The sequence below is a fragment of the Phaenicophaeus curvirostris genome, chromosome 3 (genome assembly GCF_032191515.1).
Source record: "Phaenicophaeus curvirostris isolate KB17595 chromosome 3, BPBGC_Pcur_1.0, whole genome shotgun sequence".
NCBI classification, from domain to species: Eukaryota; Metazoa; Chordata; class Aves; order Cuculiformes; family Cuculidae; genus Phaenicophaeus; species Phaenicophaeus curvirostris.
This window is the reverse complement of record NC_091394.1, coordinates 75,572,393-75,598,507: the sequence shown is the minus strand read 5'-3', so window position 1 is coordinate 75,598,507 and position 26,115 is coordinate 75,572,393. Positions and strand designations below refer to the sequence as shown.

At 39.7% G+C, this 26,115-nt stretch overlaps 1 protein-coding gene across 1 annotated transcript in view; it reads right to left on the bottom strand.

Moving 5' to 3' along the window:
• Positions 1–1,115: 1,115 nt before the first annotated feature.
• Positions 1,116–26,115, bottom strand: part of CPQ (carboxypeptidase Q) — a 135,466-nt gene continuing 110,466 nt past the window's right edge. The window contains exon 7 of the mRNA XM_069854406.1: positions 1,116–2,786. Within this exon, the coding sequence (XP_069710507.1) occupies positions 2,626–2,786 (161 nt within the window). The 3' untranslated portion in view covers positions 1,116–2,625. The remainder of the gene's footprint in view (positions 2,787–26,115) is intronic.

The window sequence follows — 26,115 nt, the reverse complement described above, 5'->3', positions numbered from 1 at the left end:
TATTATCAATCAGATAGAAAAGAACAGCTGAATAAAAAAGACAATGTATTGTACCAATGAAGTCTGGTTTCATATATAAAAAAATATTTATTTTTCTATTGGTGGACTAAAATATTTTTAATTTCACTATTTCTATAGAAAGGAGATGCAATTTTGAATTTTGAACATTTTTTTTTTAAATCCACTCTCCAAAGCTTTTCTCTAGAACTGTGTATCTGAAGTTGAGCTAAAGGCTGAATTTTCCTTAGGGTACCATGGTCTTAATTTTTGGCTTATCTTACATAGCCTAGTGGCGTGGTTTAGCTCCTGCCGGCAACAAAGAACCACAAGGCCACAAAACGACTGTCCAGTTTAGCCACTGCTGGCAAACAAAGAACCACAGTGGCCACTTGCTCCCCTCCTCCCTCCTCCTGTGGGATGGAGAGGGGAATTGAAAAGAAATGATAAATCCCATGGGTTGGGAAAAAACTGTTTCGTAGAACAGCAAACGAAGAGAAAATGCAACAACAATAACAACAATAAAATAATATACAAAACAAGTGATATACAATGCAAGTTGCTCACTGCGGGGGAACAGCCCCTACCTCACCCTGTTTAGCTACCCTCTTATATCCTGAGCATAACATCATGGTACCAAATATCCCTTTTGCTGGTTTCAGTTAGCTGCCCTGGCTGTGTCCCTTCCCAACTTCTTGTGAAAAGTAACACTTTCTCCACCTGAACCAAGAAATTAACCCTTTCCCAGCCAGAACCAGGACACATAGGGGCCAACAAGCACATCCGGAGATGTTCTGTGACACCAACATGTATACCACAACATTCTTCTCTTCTGCAGAGAGTATTCTTGACTCCAGAGATTCTCCATTTAACTTGAGGCAACGGAGAAAACCACAAATCAACCCTGTTTCCAAGTGAGCATGGGTTAAGATTTGTAACAATAAATGTAAGTTCCCAGAAAACTCACACACAGTGCCATACCTTGAGGGAAAAGATGTGGACCACAGTTCAGGAAACAGTAATATTCTGTGAAGGTCAAAGGCAGGATTTAGAGTCTGTGGTGAGCACCACCACCTAGGCTTGTTGAGCAAATCAGAAAAAAGCATAGGCATCATGCATTGCAAGAAGAAATTTTGGCTAACTTTATTTCAATACTGTTTTTTATAAAAAAGCAGAGTATCTCCAAGCACCTTTGATGTTCGTAAAATCATCTGGAGGGAAAACTGAAACATTTAATTAATTTGATACAAAACTTCTATTATCATGGTAAACAGATATCATGGTTATTACTACTACAAAAATGAATGGCTCACTACAGAACAGATTAACAGTACCAGGGACTGGCTACTATTTAGTTTAATATTCCATGTTGTTCATTACATCAGTTGTTTGGTGTTGATTATACTGCAGCCTTTATTCATATCAGTAAATCTGCTTGTTATAGAATTTAAAAGCACAAAGATCATGTCACAAAGAAACGATCAAAAATCAGATACCTTAAAATATTACCCTACACCAGTTATATCTTCTGCAGATACCCCTGAAACTCATATGAATATTCATAATCTTTGAGTAGGGAAAAAACCCTCAAAACCAAACCCCAGTAAATAATACAGGAATCAAATTCCCAGATAAATTCCTTGGTCAAAGTGCATGTGTATGAATAACCTTTGTCTGGCTTCCAGCAGGGAAGAGCATCTCAGCAAGAGAGGGGCAGCTGGGCATGGTTTCAGTAGCCTGAATCTAAATCTGCTCTTACACATTCTTTGGGTATCAGCTGGCAGATAGTGAAGGTCACAAATCACAGCTGTGACGCCACTTCTGAAACATCATGGCATTTCAGAAAAAAAACCTGCCATATGAAATTCTCTGCACGTCATTGTGACGGATCTTCTGCCAGAAACAAAAGGATACGCATGGTTTTCCACGGGTTGGTGCCTGAAGAAACACGTATCTGGGAGTCCTGCAGTTGGCTTCCTATCCTCTGTGTCCTGGTTTATCCAAGTCTTGCATAAAGCCACCTCCATTAATATGTAACAGCATGAGCTGAAGGAACTATTAAAAGCCCTACTATTTTGCATTTTTATCACTATTTGACCATTTTACTATATATTATCATCAGCACACCCAAGATTAATTTGTCCTGTAACCTGAAAACCACATAGAAGCTGCAGTATTATCTTAAGAGAGGAAAAAGAAAGAGATGTTTTATTCATAGTACATCATTGTAATGCATTGAGTGAAAGACAGAATACAAACCCATAAACATGCATGCTAACTCAATATATCAATTATTCTGATGCAACAAATTTGTTTGGGACATTTTTCCTGCTGCACAGGGTTACTTTGCATACAAATAGTTATTATATTTTGTCAAAGAAGTATCATGCCTTCACCAGAAATTTTAAAACTACTTAAAAGAAGAAATTTTAAGTGAAAATCACAAATAGAAGATAACAAAACAGCAAAAATAAACAGGAATGTGTAAAAGAGCATGAGCTTTGAGGAAAACAGACATAATGCACAAAATCAGGGTGAAAACCAGAATTTCTCACAGCTGTAGACCGCATGCATTAGTGGACTCACAATCTTTACTGAAGAAAAGAAATCTTCTTTCTTGCTGTTTTATTACCTTGGTAACATCTCCTCCATGTCAGCAATTACATAGGAAACAACAGTCCAAACAGCAGCACAGAGATTCATCTGGTTTGGATCCTGAACTGTCATCGTGTCCCCTTGAGAATGATGAAACCAGAAGTATTTACTAAGGTCATCACGTAAGCTGGCACCTACAGAGAAAAATAGGCAATATTCCATTACAGGGATACAAATATTTAAAGAAAAATATAAACTTGAATCCATTCCTGGGCTGTTTATGATTAAATCCACATGCAACTGTATAAAGTTCTATATAATAACTGCACAGAGCTATGGCACGTGTAGTTTGTAGGTTTTAGGTTAATTGACTTGAGTGAGCACAAAGTAGCAAAAATTCATGTGGGGGGAAAGCCAAACTTTCCCTGGGAGACTTGTTTCCTCAGCAACAGTTCCTCTAGGACTACCAGAGTCCAAGCACGAAAATTCCTACAGTAAGCCCTCATGCGGTGGCACTTCCTACATTCCTCATCCCACTGTTCCAATGATGAGTTATGACTCAATCATGGATGCTCTCCTTGCTGTTATTTGTGTTGGAGAAAGCTTTGGAATTTGCTTCTGCTTTTGAGCCTCTGTTCATTACAAGGGTGTACTGTTTCAAAGCAGTTTTCCAGACAATCCGGGGTTACCCAGATTGCTGAGGACTACACTACCCTCACTGTCAGGCAGTTCTGTTGGGGCAGAACTAAATTGGGTGAAACCACAGTTCTTCCCATTCAGGAACAACTGACTCCCACTGCGGGCATACAGGAGGGAAAGGACTACTCTTCCCCAAGCCACATGGGCTCAGCAAGAACAAACAATGCTGATAAGGCATCAATCAAGGCCTCAAGGCAGACCAAACCCAAAAGAAGCAGGAAAAGCTGCCATTCCAATGAGCGCTGCAGCAGAGATGCCAGTCGGGTATTTTCACCCTCGCCATTCTCTGCCTGGTCAAGTCCCCACTGACCCGCTCTGACTCCCCGTCACTTTGCAATTTCTTCTCTCACAGTTCATTGCCTCTATTTCTTCTTCTCTGGTTTTATAAGCCACCATCTGTTTTGTTTTAATCTCAACAACCCTTTTATCATGAGAATTCCACCCCAAATTTTGAAAATAAGTAAATGTGATATTTTTTCCCCACCACAGTGATTCACTGTTTGCAATTCCTTTGCATTGATTCTGCCTGCTGATCAGTGCTAGGGGATGCACAGCACCCATGGTAGGACCTACCTAGCACAACAGGACCCCCTCACACTTGTTCATCAAACCCAGGGAACAAGCACTGATGTGAATTCATGAGTAAGAGCTATGGACCCCAGGTGGAAACACAGACTGAGGCTACTCCTATCATGACAAATAAGGCAGAAAAAAACAGGATTGTGTGGTTATGAACATGAAGTAAATGAATTACTCATATATTTATTTACACACAGTGGAAATCAGTATCACATGATGAGGTCTTTAATAAACTCTTTTGTGCTCATAAGACTTAAGTTTATGATTTTTCTTGGTTTCCCTGAGATGCCTGAAGCCTTTGAAGAGATTGAAAGCAAAATTTCTCACAGCATAACTACATTACTATAATACATATATTTTGACTTGGGCTGCTTGTTTCACTGCTACTTAAGAGAGAAGGAAAAGAAAGGTAAAGCATTTTAAAATCCATCCAAAATGAAGATCCTTACATAAGAGAGATGATATGTAGAAAGACCAAACGCTGTAGCATATGGTTATATGGTATTGTGATCTATCTTCAAAGGCTCCTCTTGCTCTTAAGAGACTTTCGGCCCCTGACTTGAAGCAATGCAATCCCACAGATGTCACTGGGTAGGTTACAGTTGCTGAATTATGTTCCAATAATTTTAAGCATTGAATTTATGTCAACTTATATTCAATTTTAAAATTTAATTCTGAATTCTTTTAAATATATAAAACCATAAAAGGTTTGAACTACAATAAATTCTTTAACTGATAGACTTCTGCACTACAAACACATTGCAAATTAAAACACTGAGGCAAACCCATCACAATTTTTGAACACTTTTATAAGACTCAAGACAAAAATTGGTTGCCTGGAACGTGTTGTTGATATTTCACTAATCACAGTAACTATAGATTTATAGAACAGCATGTATCTCTGTGGATGGAACAAGGATAAACAACCTTTGCTTTGTAATGTTCAACTCCTTGAGATATGAAACAGATTTGTTTCTCTAAATTGATTTTAAAAATCAGAAAATGATTTGACATTGGCGTCAAGCAGTTACTGCACAAGAAGTGTGTGAGTACAGAGAATATTGAAGGGCTCCTAAACTGGCTGTGCTGTGTCTTTCATGTGTTGGGCCAGCATTGAAGTCAGTGACTTGTAAACATCTTGTGAGACTAAGGAAAAGACCCTAAAAATGCAGTTTTTTCCCATGTAATTAGAAAGAAAAGAGAAATCCATGTTCTTGACTTTGAGCATAAGAACAGCTTACAGCTGAGGGCACCACACAAACCTCTACTCATGAAACACCCTGGGGCACAGACATGACTGCAAGCAATTTTCATGTCTCCTGCTCCAAACTTGAGACTCCTCCACATTGATGTTAGTTGTCCAGAGATATTTAGGGCTTCCAAAGGTCACCACAAGACACTGAATAGTGCTCTTTTGCCAGCAAATGCATCCAGGGCTGAGATCAGCCCCTGCAGATGACCATGAAGAGGGAAATTCTGCAGGGCTACACAGGCTTCAGTCATGTTGACTTATCCAAATAAAGTCTGTGTGGCGCTACAGCCCCTTTTCTGAAAAGCGAACAGAAGAAGCAAAGCTGTAAGCACAAACAGCCATCCTATAGAAGGCAGGGGCAATGAAAGAACTCTGCATAATGCTTCAAACAGTGAGGTTTCAAAGCACATCAGCTGGCTGACCAAACTGGACTCTTGATAGTCACTGTATTATTAACCCTTCTCAAACAAACTTTGCCTGGAAGTTGCTTCCAGAACCTTAAAAGAAATTGTAAAAATTCACCTAGACATATGTTTCAAAACTCCAATTGCTAATCATTTTGTTATTTCACCTAAATTTGATCTAAGGTTGGGGTTTTTTTTTGTTGTTATCATACAATGATTCCCACAGGAACAATAGCCAGTAACAAATGGAGGTTTATTTTTGCCAGATACATAATCTGTAGTCAAGTAAAATAGATGACTAGCCAAGTCTCGTAGACTTGCTATAAATCATTCACTTGTCTCCATGCTAGCTACCTAGAAAGGGGAGAGTATACAGCCTTACAAGAGTCTGAAAGGTCTAAGTACTTAAAAATCATCAGATGGGAGGTGTTATGTAGGTATGTTTTCTATATTTAATTCTGATTTCTAGATGGAACCAATGCTCAAACAGAAAAACAAGCAACAGGCTGGGTGCTCCACTGTCACGTTTTATGTGCTTTGCTGCTTTCCTGTGTTTGCAGAGCAAGACCACCCATAAAGAAAAAGGGATGTTTGCCAAACAACCCTTTTTGATTGTCCTTTTTCAGTCTGTTCACATTTACAGTGATGTGAATCACATGAGGAACACTACTGGGCAATAGGGAATTCAGTGCAAAAATGCTTCTAGTTGGATGCAGTAGATGTTGTAGCATGCAAACAGGGAATGTTAAAAAGTGCTGCCAAAAATGCTTTACTTATTATTTGAATGCATAAAAAATACAAGAAAATAAAACAACAACAAAAAATTTACTCCTTCAATAAGATAATGTACAGATAATTCACCATTCCATTACAAAGTGGCAGGAAAAGCTCTTTAGTACAGTGGTGCAGTTCAGTTACCTAACTGAAGCTATTTAGTGCCACTCGAGATCCCTCAGGTGCCTGGGGTGACCCCTTGGCACAGGTCTGATGGAGGGACCAGAGAAGATAGATATCATGCTTGGAGCAGCTTTAGTCCCCTGTTCAGCAGCATGACATGTGTGCTTCTGGAACTTAAAGAAGGGTCTTAGTTGTCGCATTGAGCCATCACCTTACTTGCCATTTCATAGAATCACAGAATCATAGAATCACTAGGTTGGAAAAGATCTTTGAGATCATCAAGCCCAACTGTACCCGTCCACTAATAAATCATATTCCTAAGCACCTCATCTACCTGCCCTGTAAATACCTCTGGGGATGGTGACTCAGCCACCTCCATGGGCAGCCTCTGCCAGTGCCTGCTAACCCTTTTGGTGAAGACATTTTCCTAATGTCCAATCTGAACCTTCACTGGCACAGTTTGAGGCCCCCGCCAGGGGAGATTTAGGCTGGACATTAGGAAAAAAATTTTCACAGAAAGGGTCATTGGGCACTGGAACAGGCTGCCCAGGGAGGTGGTTGAGTCACCTTCCCTGGAGGTGTTTAAGGCACGGGTGGACGAGGTACTAAGGGGCATGGTTTAGTGTTTGATAGGAACGGTTGGACTCGATGATCCGGTGGCTCTCTTCCAACCTGGTTATTCTATGAAAATAATTTGTAGGAAACAGTTGCATAAGCAGGGTAGAGCCAAACCTTCGGTAATGCCTCTAAGTTCTCAGGCTTTCTTGTTTCATATTTATGGAGGCTGTAGGCTTTTATTTAAATTTGGTTTTCTGCTTTCAACTCCTTCTGAGATTGTTTCCTTGTACTTGACCTATTAGTGAGTCTGCACGCTGATCAGGCTGGAGATGAAACTGATTTTGTCCTCAGGTTATAGGGCAGGGCAGCATTTAGTCCACCAATGCAATAATTTAAAAAATATGCACAACCAGTATATGTCCTTTTATGACCAAATGCCTTGAAACACCAAATTTCACTAGGGAGTTTGGGATGACACTGGTGTCATCTCAGCTGACAATATCATTAGTCACACAGGTACCATTGGCACAGCAGGCAGGTGCCCTCCAATCAAATCTAGCTCCTATAAACGCTGATTCTAGATATTTCAGGACAGCTATGCACAATCCAGATACAAATACTATTCACCCCTTCTCCCATGCCCAGGTGCTTCACCTTCTTTTAAGACTTGCCATCTTTGATGCTTTGCCATCAAGTGCAAGTATCCAGAGGAGGGCTATAAAGATGATCTGAGGTCTGGAGCACCTTCCCTGTCAGGACAGGCTGAGAGAGTTGGGCTTGTTCAGCCTGGAGAAGAGAAGGCTCTGAGGAAATCTTAAAGTGACCTTCCAGTATCTGAAGGGGGGCTACAAGAAAGCTGGGGAGGGACTATTCATAAAGGCTTGTGGTAACAGGACAAAGGGAAATGGGTATAAACTGGAGAGGTGCAGATTTAGACTAGACATTAGGAAGAATTTCTTCAGCATGAGAGTGGTGAGGCAGTGGAACAGGTTGCCAAGGGAAACTGTGGCTGCCCCATCCCTGGAAGTGTCAAAGGCCAGGTTGAATGGGGCCTTGGGTAACCTTATATAGTGGGAGGTGTCCCTGCCCATGGCAGAGGGTTGGAACCAGATGATCTTTAAGGTCTCTTCTAACCCTAACTATTCTATGATTCTATGATTCTATGTTTTCATAATCAGCTATTTCATGCACAGTTTGACACATTGCATAAGGCAGGTAAAAGCAGCTGCTTTTGTAATTGATACTGACAATGTATCTTCAGTAACCGGCTGTGTAATATAAATAAACTGCCTGCCACCATTTTTTTTTTTTTTTTTTCTGACTTAAGAAGATGTGATGCTGGTATGAATGATGACCATGTTAATGATGACCACTACTTCTTGTCAGTCACTGTCAGGCACTCCTGCCTTCATACAACTGCTGTGATAAGTCATCATTAGATTAAACTCTGTTGCCAGATATTTAAGCATTTAAATTATTGTCATTTGTGCAAACAATGATTGAAAAATCAGTTACTGTTTATAGGAATGATTACAAAGGTAATTTCCCAAACACAGACATCTTCAAGGGGGAAAGCACAGAGTAACACCAGAGTGCTTTTCCAGTGCAAAACATTTTGCATTACATCCCTCCTCACATTTTCTTTCTTTTCAAACAAACAGCATTTAATTGCCAAAGGAAGCCAAATGTTGAGTCTTGAAGTCAGTTACATTTGCTGTAAGGCAAGGGCTTTCCAGTTGTCTTTGCTTGTAGTAAACTTCACAACATAATCATCCCATGAAACTAGCAGATGCAAGGAGTAATTCCTCCCTTTGTGTAACCTCTCTTGGGTGGGCTGGGTCTTCCATACCACAGTTAGATCTTTGGGATACTGACCTCTAAACTTACCTTCTCATGTGCAGTGAAATTTATATGCTAATGAATTACAAAAATGCATAACTTTTTTAGGTTTCATTTCACAGTAGTCCCTAGAGGAGCAGACAGAATTGACACTCCACTATTTTACACAGTATATTTACCTCTCCAATTAAAAAACAAAAGACTTCAGCTGAGAAGAACACACACTCTCAACAGACAAGAGGGTCTGTAAGATGAGTGAGGCATGCAGAGATGAAATGGCACATTCTTTTTCTCACGGCAGCTGAGAAAGGAATAGATGCCTACACCAGTGCCCTGTGGAGCAAGCTGTACCACCTCTTAACAGCAAAGCTGGAAATGCCTTAATAAGGAATATTTTGCTCAGGGTTTCCAAAAGTTTACAAAGCTAAAAGAAAGCTTTGCAAGATAACTTCTGTGTATCTCTTACATCTTCCAAGTATTTATGTGTTCAAGATTCATCTCCCTGTCAAGACAAATCTGCATTCTATCAAAGACATTGCTTGTAGTAAGATTTTGACACAAACACCTGATCTGAAACCTTATTTTTACTTCTGCAGTGATCTTCCTACAAAAGACAGATTCTTTTTTTTTTTTCTCCCATCTATTAAAGATTGCTTTTGTTTCCTGCTTTTTCCTTAAGAAACAAGAAAAACTCCTTTAATTCATTATCAAGTTCATTCCAGTCTCGGTTCTTTTTAATGCCAATGACATTATTCAGGAATGTAGTAAAACCACAATGTCTTGGAAATAAAGCAAGACCTGATGAAATATATGTCTTTTTCCTTTGCTTTGAGTCCCTACAAATAGGAGGAAAAGGGGCAAAGGGACATGTCACAATCTTCTCTGCAGTTAAAAGCTGCTATGTACCAGGTAAGCATAAATACTGAAGATAAGAGCATTCTCCCCCTCACACCAGACTAACTCAGCTTTGTGCTCCTGTGCACAGAATCACAGAATTCTTTAAGTTGGAAAGGACCTGTAAGATCATTGAAACTAATCATAAACCTCACATTGCCAAGTAAACCATGTCCTTAAGCACCACATCCACCATGCCTTCTGAACACCTCCAGGGATGTTGACTCCTGGGCAAAGTGGTGCAATTCTTGACAACCCTTTCAGTAAAGAAATTTTTCCTAATATCCAAACTAATCCTCCTCTGGTGCAACTTCCCACTATTTCCTCTTGTCCTATCACTTGTTACTTGAGAGAAGAGACCAACACCCACCAGTGCTACCGCCTCCTTTCAAGTAGTTGTAGAGAGCAATAAGGTCTCCCTTAGCCTTCTTTTCTCCAGACTAAACAACCTGATTTCCCCCAGCTGCTCCTCATAACACTTGTGCTCCAGACCCTTCACCAGCCTTGTTGCTCTTCTCTGCACATGCTTCAGCATCTCAACGTCTTTCTTGTAGAGTTGGGCCCAAAACTGAACACAGTATTCAAGGTGTGGCCTCGCCAGTGGCAACTACAGGGGCACAATCACTTCCTTGGTCCTGCTGGCCACACTATTTCTGATACAAGCCAGGATGCCACTGGCCTTCCCGGCCACTTGGGCATTGCTGGCTCATCTTCAGCCATCTGTCAGCCAGCACTCCCAGGATCTTTTCTGATGGGCAGCTTTCCAGACATTAATCCCCAAGCCTGTAACATTTCATGGAGTTGTCAGGACCTGACACTTAGCCTTGCTGAACCCAAATGAAATGGGGGTTGGGGGAAACACATATGTCCATACAGTAACAGAATCAATAGCCTCTCACATCTCATAGCTGAAGCATTGCTGCTCAAGACATTTTGAAAGGTCAAAACTGTAGGGCAGACATGGGGAGACACATGATTTTTCCTTTGAAGAGTATGTGTCAAAGAGCTACCAAAGAAAAGCCATAAAAGATATGAACAGGAACATGGCTTCTTAGTCTTTTATTTTCATTTTGTGTCTTCCTAAAACTCGACGACACAAATCTTAAGTGGTCAGGGAGTAAGTCTGCTGCAATGGTAGTTCAGTTTGGGATGGGTTGGCTGGAAATCCCCCTCCCCCCTCATATAACAGCATCCTTGGAGCTGCAGGCCCTGTGCACAGGTGTTTTGTGAGCTGCCCTTACTTAAACACAGTCTTCAGAACTATTACTATAATGAAAACCCAATTATTTCAGACATGTATTGCATCTATTTTGGTGCACATATTAACCTCTTCTTTCATGGAATAACCTGTAACTGATGGGCAGCTTTAATGCCAATTATTTCATTACTCATTATTCAAGTAAGCAGAGGCAATGAAGAATTCTAATGCTGTTTAGTGGGGTGCTGACAGCATTAGTTCTCCTGTCATTTAGTCTCAAATGATGAAATTACATGCTGAGTTGCTTGAGTTTCATGTCTTCAGACACTGAAATAGTTTCCAGTACAGAGCTTATAAATGACATCAGAAGCCCTGCTGTTTCACCTCCTGAGTCATTCTCTCAAGTCTTTAAAATTCATGATTCAAACAACAAGGCAAAGGGAAAGCTTTCAGTCGTTTTTCTCACTGGCTAATTAAATGAGACTACAGTGTAAGTGAGACAATACGAAGTGTGCATTATTTCTTGTTTTGCTTAATGCACTTGAGAATTAATCTTCGGGATACACTAAACAGACTAAATTACAGCTCAGGATTATCACAGTTACTTTTGCAATGCATTAACCTTTCACTCATTGCAGCAGAGGACCGGTGACAGCTGGGAATTCAATCTAAACTTGCATAAAATCCTGTGAAATGAGGTCTCAGGGAAGGAACTTGTTCTATTCCATAAAGCACGGGTTGACTAGACTCTAAAATAATATCATAAGCAGCCCTTGACTAAAAAAAAAATAAACAGATGAAGCTCTTCCTCCACTCATCCACCCTCTATCTGAAATCAGCAAGGCTCTTTTTAAAAAAAAAATAAAATTGGACAATTATCCACAGTGATTCCCACATATTTCTTCTTGAAAATAACTCATCTGGATCCTGTTGTCATGTATGCATAGCACATGTACTGCATTATTCTGCATTTATTGACAACAAAATATTGTTGACTGCTGTATTACTTATCCATTTTCTACTATGAGATTACTGTTACATTTCCACTGCTAGCATTAGTTTTGATATGAAATATTTTAAACAGTCTAGACTCTAACCTACCCTTCCACATACCATCATGACTGGATGTTTAACCACAAAGTTCCTGTGGGGACCTACCCAGCATGTAGATGACTCCTAGAAATACCAGTATTCATAAGACCTGACTAAGCAGAGCTCTCTTCTGCACAGACAGTGAACAAAGCCTGTTAATGACCATCCTGGTGCTTCACTAGTTATGAGAAAACAAATCGTCACCCTACTGTAAGCCTGTTATATTTTACATCATATAAACAGCAACTGTACAGTTATACAACCACATCAACAGGAAAAGGAAGGCTTTTTACTGTTATACCCTATTGAGATTATCAAACTCTTCAAGGTCATGGTGGATTTTAGATGTAGGGCCATTAGAGAAGGTTGGAAGAATACAAAGACTATGATAGTAAAATATCCCTCAAAACACCTGCTGTTGCTCTGATTAATGCATACTTGAGTTTTAAACCAATATATGTTATTTCCTAATACATACTAGATGTTCCAGATATTGGTGATGAAATACCTTCTTCCTTCAGTCTATGAAGACACAAAAGAACCCAAGACTAAGCCTACAGTTCAGGGACCAAGAGTGAGAGGGGAGAGACAAAGGGATGGTTATAGAACATGTTCTAACCTGTCACAGTGAGACAAGGCTCAACTTGATTACTTCACTGAGTACAAGTGCACACGTGTTCAAATATAGGCATATTCTTACCCTCACTCAGAAAATGTTGGTGTGCAAGAGTGAACAGAGACTTAACACCAAGCTTCTTCTCAAACTGAAGAAATTTGTAACAGAAACTTTTCAGTTGTTGACTGAGGTTAAGTGAAGAGAACCCAAAGATCAAGTCAGTGCTCAAAGGAACCCATTTTTTCTCAGCAGAAGATGTGAAAGCAAAAACAAGGTCCTCAACAGCTTTTCAGAAAATGATCTGCAGAATTGCTTTGAACATTGGCAGCACCATATGCAGCTGTGTGTCAACTCAGAAGGGAAGTATTCTGAAATTGGTCATAGTTGATTTTCCTAATTTGTTAAATAAAAGGAGTCACAAGCGTAGTCCTGGGTTATTTTTGTGTTGGATCTTGTATATTTAGCTAGTTCATTAATAGCAAAAAGGAGAGGTATTTGAAACAGAATTCAGAACTGATCTTATTGCAACATTCAAAGCTGTTCAGATCTAGAAGTTTTGAGCCATTTCTGAAACAAAACTATAGCAATCCTTCCCGTTCTGGTCTATAGATAATGTTGTCTCACAGGCTGTGAAGGCAAAGTAGCAGGAAGGAAAATAAGCAATTCTAATGATTAAATGGTCTTAAGCAATAAATTGCTTATTTTTGTCAGCAAAACTGTGAAGAAACAACATACTTCAACAAAAAAACCCCAGAATTAAGGTACAATGAAAACACCTGCTGCAATACTGCTGCTTGCAATCTCAGAATCTTTGGTTTTTAATGTTTCATGAAATTACACAGGGTCCTATTCAGAAAAGAAAGGGAGAAATTAAAGGGAAGAAAGGACAGGAATTCCTTACACCTGCTCTGTCTCTTCCAGTGTATCATTAATTGTATGTGGGCTCTGGCTAATCCATACAGCAGAACTCATCCTCGAAGATGACAGAGTAAATAAAGCAATGCCTCTAACTAGGATGAATTTTCAGCCTCTAAATATGAGTTGCTGTGATAGCTATTCTGCCACGGTGCAAACACAGTGAGTGACTTGTCAGAATCCAAATATATTAAGAGTGAAACACAAGTCATACAAGCTTAGGAAGAACACTAAGTGAAGATGACAATTAATTTTAAGTTGAAAGGTTAACCTGCTTGCTTTCAGCAACAGACCTTCAGTCATACCAGAAAGTTGAAACAGCATTTGCCTTAAAGTGAGGCTTACTCCATTCTCTGTATTACCATGCACAGAATGTGCTGTTTTCTTATAATTTTGAGGGTAGGTGTATTTTTTTTTTTTATTTATACACTGAATCTACATAGGTGAAGGTCCCATTTCAAAAAACAACAAAAAAAACCCCAATACTGGTTGGGTGAAACTTTACAGAAGCTGAACAAGGCATCAGCTGCACCCAGTGCTGAAATGTGAGCATAGCTTGGAAAATCCTCTTCCAGGTGCCTCCTGACTATCTCTGTTGCATTCGCATTACTGCACAAATCAAGAATCAACACATATATTTCACTGCCTGGGAATAACAATGTTCAAGGCTCCATTTTAAACTGTATGCTTGGGTTGTTTGGGGCAACTTTTACAGAATTTTCATGAGCAGTTCCAAATGGTACATTTTACATATGATGCAAAAAATGTAGATAATCTGATAGCAGTTACCAGACTCTGCACAATACAGAATAAATGAACCTCTATTAGTTTAAATACTCTCTACCACCCTTCTGATATATTGTGACCATGCTAAAACTTAAGAATAGTGTTTGCCGATGTATAAATCAACGTTATTTCAATTTGGATGTAGCCAAAGAAATGAAGTGCAAACTTCCTCTTGTAAAGCTGTTCATGGTGCTATGTACAAACACCACCTATAGTCTAATGCAAAGGGGAAACAGAGCCAGTGATGATGACTGTTAGCAGCCTAGAAGTGATGTGATCTATGCAAGATTATTACTGCATGAGTAGAATTATTTTAATAGGGAGAAATTAGAATTGAACATATTTGTTCAAAACCAAAATCTTAATCTCTCCATTGCTACACTTGCTTTTCATAGGAGGTTTCCCAAATGCAAGTTTTCATAACCAGAATCCAACGTGGCCCACACTTGGGGCATTAATTCCAGATTAGATGGATTTAGATCTTTATCCTCACCAACTTGCCTTTCTTTTGATAACTGTACTAATATACATTTCTTAAATCAATTAAAATGTTTCTTATTGTATGTTCAGCATTAAGAGAAGTCTGAAAACATAGATGAACCTTACAGTCTATCAAAAAATTCCAAATATTCAAGTTACATTGGAAAAGAGTCGATATGACAATTGGTTCCTTTCATAAATTGGATACTTTTTTACATAACAAACACATACATACATTCACACATGCACATATCCCAACCTACATATAATTTAAAACCTTTCAGGAGCCAAATGTGCACTTGCAAAATGCAATGGCATGCTGCAATATTAAAAGCATTGTAATGACTACTTGCTCAAATGTGAATTAAAGGTCTTTCCTAAAAATAACATCTGAATGCCAAATGTTTACAGTCTGACCAATATGTATTTTACTTTTGCATCCCCACTTTACTTTTACATATTAATTTAAAAATTGGCAGGCATTTTATGGTGAAGGAAAAGAGGTTGCTTTTTCTGTCTTTAAAATCCATCATTAGAAAGTAGTCTTATGTGAGTATTGGTTGAATAGTCTATTTCCTGCTCCTTCAAGGGCTTACACAGAAGAAAAACTAGTGGGTCTTATTAGTCCTGGGCAGTCTAACCTCAGACTTAACTATATCAAGTGCCTCAGAAATGGTGAAAAAGACAGCACTTTTTCAGAAATGCAGCCATTGAAATCAGAACGCATTGATTGAAGAAGGAAAGCCTTTCCATTGTCACATATCCTTTTCACAGTCAAAAAATAGACAAGTGAGATTTTAAATAAGTAACTCATTCCAGGTAAGTACAGTCAAATTGTTCCCAGGCTGACAGGCTGCCATCATGTCCCACTGTTGCCAGCAGGGTCCACAGCTGTGACTCAAAAGGTGGCTCTGGGTTTGGAAAAACACAGTGTAGCAGAGAAGGCAATAATAATTACTTCAATAATTAGATTCTGTCTTGTGCTGCCTATTGAGAGCCTAAGGCTTATCTGGAATTAGAAGAGGCACCCAGAGTGCCTTTACAGACGTCTATTTTAGCAAATGGAGCAGTCAAATATCCTCTTTTTGAAACAGTGAAAGAGTAATCACACTTTTTCCTGTCTCAATGAATTTCAAATGCACTGGAAATCAAAAAGGGAAAGAGAATGACTGGATAAAAGCAGCAAAAGGCATGGAATAACACCATCCATGATGGGGACATGTATTCAATACTGTCCTATTTTTTTTGCCCCAGAAAGGATGCTCTACATCTCAAACAGAAAGCAGACATTTTTGCCCAGTTGAGCTATAAGGAGGACTGAGAGCGGGGTCCAAGCCACAATTCACACAGGTCAGGGAGGCGAAGGCAAGACACAGGCAGCTTGGAAGGACTGACACATGATACGGGCAAAACAGCAATCCTGCCCATTCCCACAAGGGCAGAAGAGCTGACTTGGCAGGCAAGAGCTCTCACGCCTGTTATATTATAGGCGTGTTTCTTAATGCTCTCTTAGCACAGGCCCCGAAGACCACACAGCCCCTTACGATTTGCTCTCTAATTAGAAACCTGAAGTCATTACTTGTGCCAAGGGATAGTGAAATGAAATTGTTACTAGGTTGAGTATACTGAGTGAAGAAGTTTTTATAGACACCAAGATAATGTTCTCAAAAAACACTGCACCATGTCTGAAAATCATTTTACGATTAACAGATTTCCTGGCAGCTACTTGTCTGACTGAAAGAGAGGAGGAAAAGAAGAAATAAAGCAAATGACATTTTTTAACCATGTGATGATTCTTTCTTTCCCCCAAGTGTCCTGAAATAAAAGACATAAATGCAGAGCACTCAGAGGCCTCAACAGCATCCAGTGTGTATGCTTTTAATTGTGACTGCACGTTAACATCTGCCCTAAAATCTAGTCAACAGGTTTTGGTAGACAAGAGAAGTACTCACGGTAATTAGGGACTAGAGGAAGAGGCAGGCAGACAAACTAACTTGCCTCAATGATTCCCACTCAGTTCATGCTAGGGATTTAAAATTAAAGGTGTGTATAATTTGGAATGTTTTAAATATTAAAATGTCTAAAACTTGCCTATTAGCTTTAGCTGCACAACGAAACCTGTTTCTTAGCTATAAGTTAGAAGGGCTAAAATTGTTCAGGCCAAGAAAACAAGCTGCTTCAGTGGAGTGTTGAAGCACTGACACACTCAGCCTGTGCTTCTTATACTCCAGCACAGTGAGAGAGTGAGAGCTGTCCTGTCAGACTCAATTTCATTAATGGTGCTGGCAGCTATGAGCTCCAGAGTAATGGTGGCTGGAGAGCAAATAACAATTTTCAAGGCTGGCAGTGACACTTTCCGTGAACAGAGTTTAGGAATCTCCCCAACATGGGGAAATAAAAAAACACTTCAAGAATTAACTTAGGGTTTGCCAGTACCAGGGATTTTAGCATTAGTCATCATCTCTTTCTGCAGCTTTCTGCATACAGGCGAACAGAGACCACTAAACAAGACTGTGCTATGGCTTGCTTGAAACTGATGTAGACTGTGTAGCCACATACTACAGCCTACAGACTGCTGCTGTTTCTCTAGGGGCTGCTATTAATGCAAGGGTCCAGGTTGGTTTGTGAGACGCACCAGTTAAAGCCTGAGTGCTACAAAAACCCAACAACTGTCTAACCTTCAACAGCATTTTTCTAAAGACTTCTTTTGGTGACATCTGTACATATTACACATACACGTGTACACTTAATTCTGCTCTGAAATACAAATGCAAAGACACTAAGAACTTCTTAAATTCCAGACCCATTCAGCTTATTTCAGAGTCTCTGTAATTCAGAAGCCAAGGGCTGCTGTTGCAACGTCTCGTCTGCTTGCAGATTTGGTTAGTATTTTTAAAGCACAGAACATAAATAATACACAAGCCGTTAATAATGATCATTGCCATCATTAATATTCCCAGCTCATCTCTGGCCTAAATCTGGAAACAAACTAGAAGATGCTTTTATTTGAGAGTAGCTAGCCCAGAAAGCTGAAGGCTTAAGACTTCACACAGCACTACCCTAGCCACTTAATTTTCCCTCTCCCCCTTCCTATTGGCCTTACGCTGTCTTTCAGCTCAGGCCAAGTGCTGCAGTGGGAAGCTGCAGCCACCCAGCTGCAGGACAAGAGCCTCAGATTTATGTTATGTGGAAACAAAAGCTCAAAGGGAAGACTTCATCATAATTTACATCTAACTCTTTAAATAACATGCAGAGCATTCCTGCATCTAAAAGGCCACTGACTGCAAAAAGTACTGTGAGCCTGGCTACACAGATTATTTAGCACTATTTAGACTACATGCAGATTAGCACTACTTATAACATAAAAAGAGCTGTAGGAAAAAACCCAGAGGTTCAGACAGCCTGCTACCCTGTCTCTGGCAGCAGCCAATGTTGTGAGAAAGAATAGGGGAAACAGGGTCTCTTTCTTCAGTACATGTGTCCAGCCATCAACAGTTTATAGATTTTCTGAATAGGAACTTGCATTTGTATCACTATATTGCACAGCTTTTGCCAGACCTTTCTCCATGCGGCAGTCCGTTCTTTTTAAATTTATGTTTGAAATAAAAAGTTAAACCAAATACAACCGGTCATGGTCATTTTCTTGCCTTAATACACATATGAAGTAAAAACCTTAAAAAAATAGTTTCTATATTTGTTCTAAATATTAACTAAATATTTATTCCTAGTGGAACTCACCATATCATTATTTTCTATTACAATTTAATAAAAACACATCTTTTTTATGCAAATCAACATGTCTCAATATCTTTCTTTCCTTAAAGGCATAAAGAGCCAATCTGCCTACAGAAACTACTTCTGCAATGCATTCTAACTATGAGGAAACCCCAAAACATACCCCTGGGATCAGTGCTTTTCATGTCAATCATGAAAGCATGTGTTTTTCTGATGCCACCAGAACATAGTATGATCCAGCACCTCAGTCTGTGTCCTCAGGACATATGATGGCTCCCTTTGAACTAACTTTCTGATTCCATAAAACATGTGCAAAAGTTTGAAGTTACATTAATGACTGAGGACACCGGAAGAGACCAAGAAAATGATGTATATTACAAGGCTGGTCCAAACTGGGTGTATGGTGAACTTAGGGACTTAAAAAGGGAAGGATGTATAGAGTAGGGGCACCACAGGGGACTGAGGCTATTTGATATTTTCATTATAGACCAAAACAATGGAGCAGAATCTTCCTGTGCTAACAGGAAAGGGGATGTACAGCCTGGGCACTGAAGGCAAGATGAGAATTTGCTAAGCAGTCTTCACAAACTGAGGGCACTTAAAAAATCCTCCATGATGTTGATCACTAGGGGCAAGTATAAACTATTACAAAAAGAAAGTTAAAAAATAACCTTCACATAAAAGCCTGCTGCAAGAGAAAAGAAATAACCATGTATCTGGGTTCATAATGGAAAGAAATGAGAGCTGATGTACTTAAATTGCAGCAGCAGAGACTTAGGTTAGATATTAGAAAAACCTCTCTAAGCACTAAGAATAGTACTGGGACAGAGCAGTTGGTCTATAATGTTTCCATTAAGTGTAAGTAATGTAAGTCTTCACAAACAGCATAAACAAACATGAATGAAATAACACACGCATTGAAAAGATCGTGTTGGAAAGGAGGATGTTTAGGAGCTCTCTGGAGACCTTCTTGCCAGCTCTGTGGGTCTTTGAAATCTTGTCTGTTTATGTGCATTTCTGAAATAGCTCCTTAACAGACTACAGATCTTCTTTCTCTGGTGCTTGACTTGACCTATGACTACAGCCAAGTTTGGTCTGTGAGGCAGAGGGAAAAGTCAGGATCACTTTTCCAAGTGGACCTTACATGCAGCATTAAACTAGACATCAAGCTTCTGGAGTAACCTCATTGCATTTTATGGACAGCTTAGAAATACAAACATTACATAAGAAAAATGTCCCATTAATAAATACTTCACAGGAGCTGCAATGCATGTATGTGTAGAAAATATTGTTAAAAGTCCTACCCCTAGAAGTTTCCCATTCAGGGAATATAGGGCATAAAAATTTTGAAAACCACTTCTTTGACTTTATGGGTGCTAAGTTTAGTTTTTGTTTCTCCACATCTGTCTGCTCAGAGATGGGCAACTGAGCACTGTTGTTTCTCAGCCTACTCCCAGCACCTTCCACTGTTACTTCATTGTTGCTGTGAGTTTGGATTTGGGGAAAAGGGAAAGCAGGAAGGCAAACCAGATGATCCTTGTTTAGACAAAACCACTTTACTTTAGGATTCTTCACAATAACCTCTGTCCTCAGATATTTCAAGTTTTCTGCCATGTTATCTCTACTCCGCTTTTGCAAGTTGCTTCTAGTAGCTTCCAAACAGTGAGGTGTTTGTACAGTACACGTCTTCAAGGGAACTAGGGATAGCTGTAAATATGCAAATACTCTAAAACTCATGTCTCTACCCTTCAAGAAACGAAGCTGCATAACCTCTTTCCCTTCTATAACAGTTTTCAACTGCTTCCAGTTTTAAAATCCATAAACATTTTCTGAAACATGGATGAATTGATGATCTGAACTGACAATAGACAATCAATCCCACTAACAATAAACTCGCTCTCTCTTTAGCAGTAGATGAAGTTGTACATTTTTAGTGGTAACCCACAACCCCTCGGGAGTCTGGAGATCCAAGTCTGAAAATTCCTGCTTTCACCTATTTCTTTACTTCAGCTTTCTTTGAAGGCAGCAGCAACAACTACAAAAATTCTTCACTCCCTGAAGGTCATTGCTCAGGTTTAATATCATGAATAGAACAGAACTATTTTAAAATGAAGTTTAGCCAACTAAACAGGAAAAGTGGCCATTTTCTTTGGTGGATTTCCAAATCCTGCATGGTGACCGAGACAGTGCTGTCATGGGCACTGCAAAAAGCTGAGAGGTGTGGACGGACTGGCCTTGATGGATAATAATTCTTAATTAGGTTTTCTGGCTCTTTGAATGAAGAATTTAAATAAACTGTTGCTCATGTTAAGGTGCAGTGCATGCTTTGTCCCTGAAGACAGATTTGTTTACATGTCCACAAAACATATTTATAGGAAGGTCTTCCCACATACACTGGTATTTAATTTACACACATTTAATTTACACATTTGATCAGGTAAAGCTGCTCCTGTGCTAAATAAATGCAAGGTCTGATGATTCCAGCAGAAGACAGAACAGCTTAATTAGGAAGGTATTGAAGACTCCTTCTTCTTCATGGCACCATACAGACAAAAAGTAGCTACTCAGCATCCCTAATGTAATTGCTGTCATTAGGGAAACTGAGGAAGCACAGAACTGTTTGGTGCCTATGGCAGCTCATGTTGGAGCCAGAACAGTAACCCTGTACCTTCTCTCTTGAATCCCTATGCAGTGAGGGTTTGCAGCTACAAAATATAAATGTATATTCAATTCCTTTCACACTTAAGTGTTTTGCTGGCTGAATTGACTAGAATTATTACACAAAAACACACAGTCTCATTGGAAAGAGAGATATCTAGGAAAAAAAACCCAAAGGCGTTCAATAAATTCTACTCTTCAGAAATTCATCAGCACTGTGGACCAAATCTGTAGAATCAGTTTAAAGACAAACAGTTAGAAGAGTTCCCACTCTAAAATTTATAAATGTTAATTATTTCCTGAAGAGAGTGCCAATGAAATAGTTTTGAACTTGCTCCTTTGAGGAAGATGTCTCTATAGATGATTTCTAAGCTTTGTATTTGTTCAGCTAGGTCTACAATCAAAAGCATTCTTCAGAAGCCTCAGACATTTACACCTAAAATGTCACCTGCTAATGCAAGTGTGATGAGTTTTCTGCTTAAGGAAGGGATGACTTTTCTGAGTAATATCAAAAGCTCTGTCACTTACAAAAACTTTCTGATCCTGGATAAAAACCATACTTGGTTCAAACCTCCAATGCACCCTGCACAGTCAGTCAAGAAGTTTTTATGGCCTCCTTTCCATGTAAAACTTCTAGTTTGCGTGGGCAAAAATGCCCTGGAAGTGCTATGTTATTTGCTATATTAGCTAGTGAGTAATGAAACAATAGTAATTAAGTAATCACTGCAGTTTAAACTTTAAAATAACTCCCAGGTCTTTGCCTGGCAGCAGAGTTGCCAAATAGGTACTACTCATGGTATAGGAAGATTGAGCTAAGGATTGTTTGAGTAAATGGGGCAAATGGTACCAGGTGGGCTACATGAGGGAGCTGGCCAAAGGTGCTGAGAGGTTGCTTTATATCATCTCTTAAGAGTTATGTGAATATTATGCCCTTTGTAAAATATAAAGCAGCAGAACCAGAGAACTGTAGGCCAGACAAACTAACCTCAGTCCCCAGGAAAATTATGGACCGGAGGGGTGGAATAAAAGTGGGTGGAAAACTGACTGGAACACTGGGCTCAGTGGGCAGCCATCAACAGTTTGAGGCCTAATTGGTGGTTGTTTATGAATGGCATGACCCTCAAGGGTCAATATGAGGCTAGTACCCTTTGCATCTTCAGCCATTACCCAGACAGCAAGGATGGTCCGTATTTTCACTACATCTGTGGAAGAAGCAGTTGTGTATTCTGTAAGGTAGAGTTGTTCAGAGAGCTCAAAATCAAGGAGTGGTCTGACTGACTGGCCTCAGAAAATCCAGCAAAGACAAAACCAAAGTCCTGTACTGGAACAGAACAACCCACTGCAACAGTATGGGCAGGAGGTGCACTAGTAAGGTAGTGCAGAACAGGACCTGCAGGCTCTGCTGGACAAGAGGCACCAGTGAGGCTTCATCACACCAAAGGCAACATATGGGGCTACATTAGCAATAGGGTAGCCAAGGGCTCAAAGGAAGTGGTTTTTTTTCTAAAGATGCATCTTCTTTTGGGAGTTCAGTAAAAGAAAGGTGTGAACAAAGTGGACAGAGTGGAGTCACACTAACATGATCATTCTGGCTGGATGATCAATTTGAGCCTCTATGGGTAAAAATCAGTGGAACGCCCAATAAGGCAGATATTGTAGTGTGAGTCTGCTATAGACCACCCAGCTAGGGCAAAGAGGCTGATGAGATACTCTACAAGCAACTGGGAGAAGTCTCAGGTTCAATAACCCTTGTGCTTGCGGGAGGCTTCAACTTACCAGGTGCCTGCTGGAAGTATAATAATATAACAGCAGAAAAGAACTTGTCTAGGAGTTTCCTGGAAAGCGTGGAAAACAACTTCCAGACACAACTGGTGACTGAACCAACTAGGGAAAGTGCCCCGCTGGACCTGTTTTTTGTGAACAGAGAAGGCCTTCTGGAAGATATGATGGTTGGAGGATGTCTGGGGCACAGCAATCATGAGATGACAGAATTTTCGTTTTTAGGAGAAGTAAGGAGGAGGGTCAGCAGAACCACTACCTTGGACTTCTGGAGGGCAGACTCTAGACTGTTTAGTAGGCTGGTTGACAAAGTTCCTTGGGAGGCAGTCATAAAGAGCAAAGGAGCCCAAGCGGACTGGATGTTCTTCAAGAAGGAAATTCAGGTGGCGCTACAGCAGGCCATACCCACGTGACGAAAAATGAGCCAGCAGGGGAGAAAACCAGCTTGGCTGAGCAGAGAGATCTGTGTGGATCTTGGAAAAAACAGGAAAGTATATGAGCTTTGGAAGAAGGGGCAGGTATCTCAGGAGGACTACAAGGATTAAGTGAGATTGTGCAGAAAATCAGAAGGGCTAAAGCCCAACTAGAACTTAAATTGGACAATTCTGTGAAAGATAATAAAGAAATGTTTCTACAAATACATTAATAACAAAAGAAGGGCCAAGGAGACTCTCCAACCTTTACTGGATGCAGGGGGAACAATAATGACAATGGATGAGGATAAGGCTGAAGGACTTAAGGCCTTCTTTGCCTCAGTCTTTAATAGCAAGGCAACATGTTCTCCAGGTACCCAGCTTCCTGAGCCAGTAGACAGGGAGAGTAGAACAAAGCTCTGATGATCCATGAGGAGATGGTTAGATACCTGCTCAACCAATTAGACATTCACAAGTCCACGGGGCTGGATGGGATCCACCCAAGGGTATTACAGGAGCTGGTGAAGGTGCTCACCAAGCTCCTTTCCATTATATACCAGCAAACCTGGATGGCTGCGGAAGCTCCACTCAATTGGAGGTTGGCAAATACTACATCCATTTACAAGGAGAGTCAGAGGGAGCATCCAGGGAACTACAGGCCTGTCAGTCTAAACTTCAGTGCCAGGGATGATGATGGAGCAGGTCAGTGCTATCACAGGGCACACGCGAGACAACTGGGTGATCAGGCCCAGTCAACAAGGGTTTATGTAAGGCAAGTCCTGCCAAACTAACCTGATCACCTTCGTTGTAGCGAGGTGGGGGTTGGTCTCTTCTCCCAGGCGACAGGTAATAGGATGAGAGGAAATGGCCTCAAGCTGCGTGAGGAGAGCTTCAGATTAGACAGTAGGAAAAATTGCTTCACTGAAGGGCACTGGCACAGGCTGGCCAGGGAGGTGGTTTGGTCACCATCCCTGAAGGTATTTAAAAGACAGGTAGACGAAGTGGTCAGGGATATGGTTTAGTAGTGGACAGATATGGTTGGAATCAATGATCTCAAAGGTCTTTTCCAACCAAGCCATTCTATGTTTCTGATTGTTGTTTATCATTCCAATTGAAATTACATCAGCTGTGTTTAGTTGTGATTTTCAACTTAATTCCAAACCACTATTGGAAACTTTGAATAGTGGAGGATGTACTGGTCCCTGAAGAATCCTATTAGAAACACTCATCATATGACTTCATATAGGAAACTACTAGGAGAGCTGCAAGCCAGATATTAATTGGTTTAACCTGTGTCCTACCCATCAAGAGCAGCTTACATGTGGTTTTCCTGGAATTCTTTTCTACTGAACAGTTTATTTTTTTTATTTAGATTTAATCCTGATGCCATTACAGTTTGTTTTCCAGGAACAAAATCCATAAATCCACAGACATTTCTGCTGTCTTTTTTAACAGCCATTCTGGATCATTACACATTTGGTTAGAAAACTCATATATCCACACTATGTATGTGTCTGATTTTTCATAGTCAAATTTGAAAAAGGGAAATGGAGAAATGGAGAGAATCACATTGAACTTCCATTATTTTCTATCAGTATATACTTTCCACCTCCAACTTCTGTGCAGGACACATATAAAACCCTTTATTATATATTTACTTCATTATTCGCATGAGTTTCAGTGAAGTCAGGGACAGTTCTAAGGCCTAAATACCTTGTACTTCCAAACTGCATATTTAACATATTAACACTGAGCTCTGTGTGTTAATGTAGGACACTTGTTTTTTTAGGATCAACAAACTGCAAATACTTCCATATGAAAAGAATATTCCCACCCACAGAAAGAGAATTCAGCTTTCCTATGCAGCAAACGACACTGAATTAGTATGCCTCTCAGAGGCACAGCCAGAATAAAAACAACCACACCCTAAATCCAGATGAGATTCTCAGTTCAACACTTTTCCGTGTTTCTTTTCTGAGACAGAGCATATTCTCATACTAACAAGGTGAGTGGCAGGAGGGAATTTACTGATTTTTTTAAAATGTTTAAAAATTTTGTGTGCTTACAGAAGGGACCTATTTAATAACAAGATCTTTTATACCAATCCACCCCACATAATTTTTTGAAGAGCAGGGATCTAAAAGCAGGAAAATAAACAAACCTTACTTATATTCACAGAAGGAACAGTAACAAAATATCTTTAAGAGAAAGAAGTCCATTTGGCAAAAAGTACAAGAACCATAAGAATTTATGATTTTATTTGAAAGACCCTAGATTAAGTTTTCACAATTAGATTAATGAGTTTATTTAGTATTAGTACAATGTTGAATGCACTGGAACAATTTTACTAATTCTAGAATTATAAAAGCCAATCAGAATGTCAGTATTTCAAACTAATCTGTTGCAATATGCCTATAATATTACTTTAAAGCTGCCTTGCTGCATTTTTTTTGGAAGATAAATGTAAGTGCTAAACATTAGCAGCTGCTAAACTAATGTGCTGTTATTCTTAGCTTGTGACCACCAAGAAAACTTTGTCAAATAAAATGCATCACAGATACTCAAGTAAAGAGAATAATTAGAAATAAAAATAAGAAGTTCAAGCTGTTCAGCAATGAATGAGAGAGTTTTGCAAATATTTTTGGCTTAACAGTTAAAATTCCCTCTGGGATTGCCAAGGTAACAATAGTTCTACTTTTTAAATGGTAAATAGGGTTATCTAAATGTTG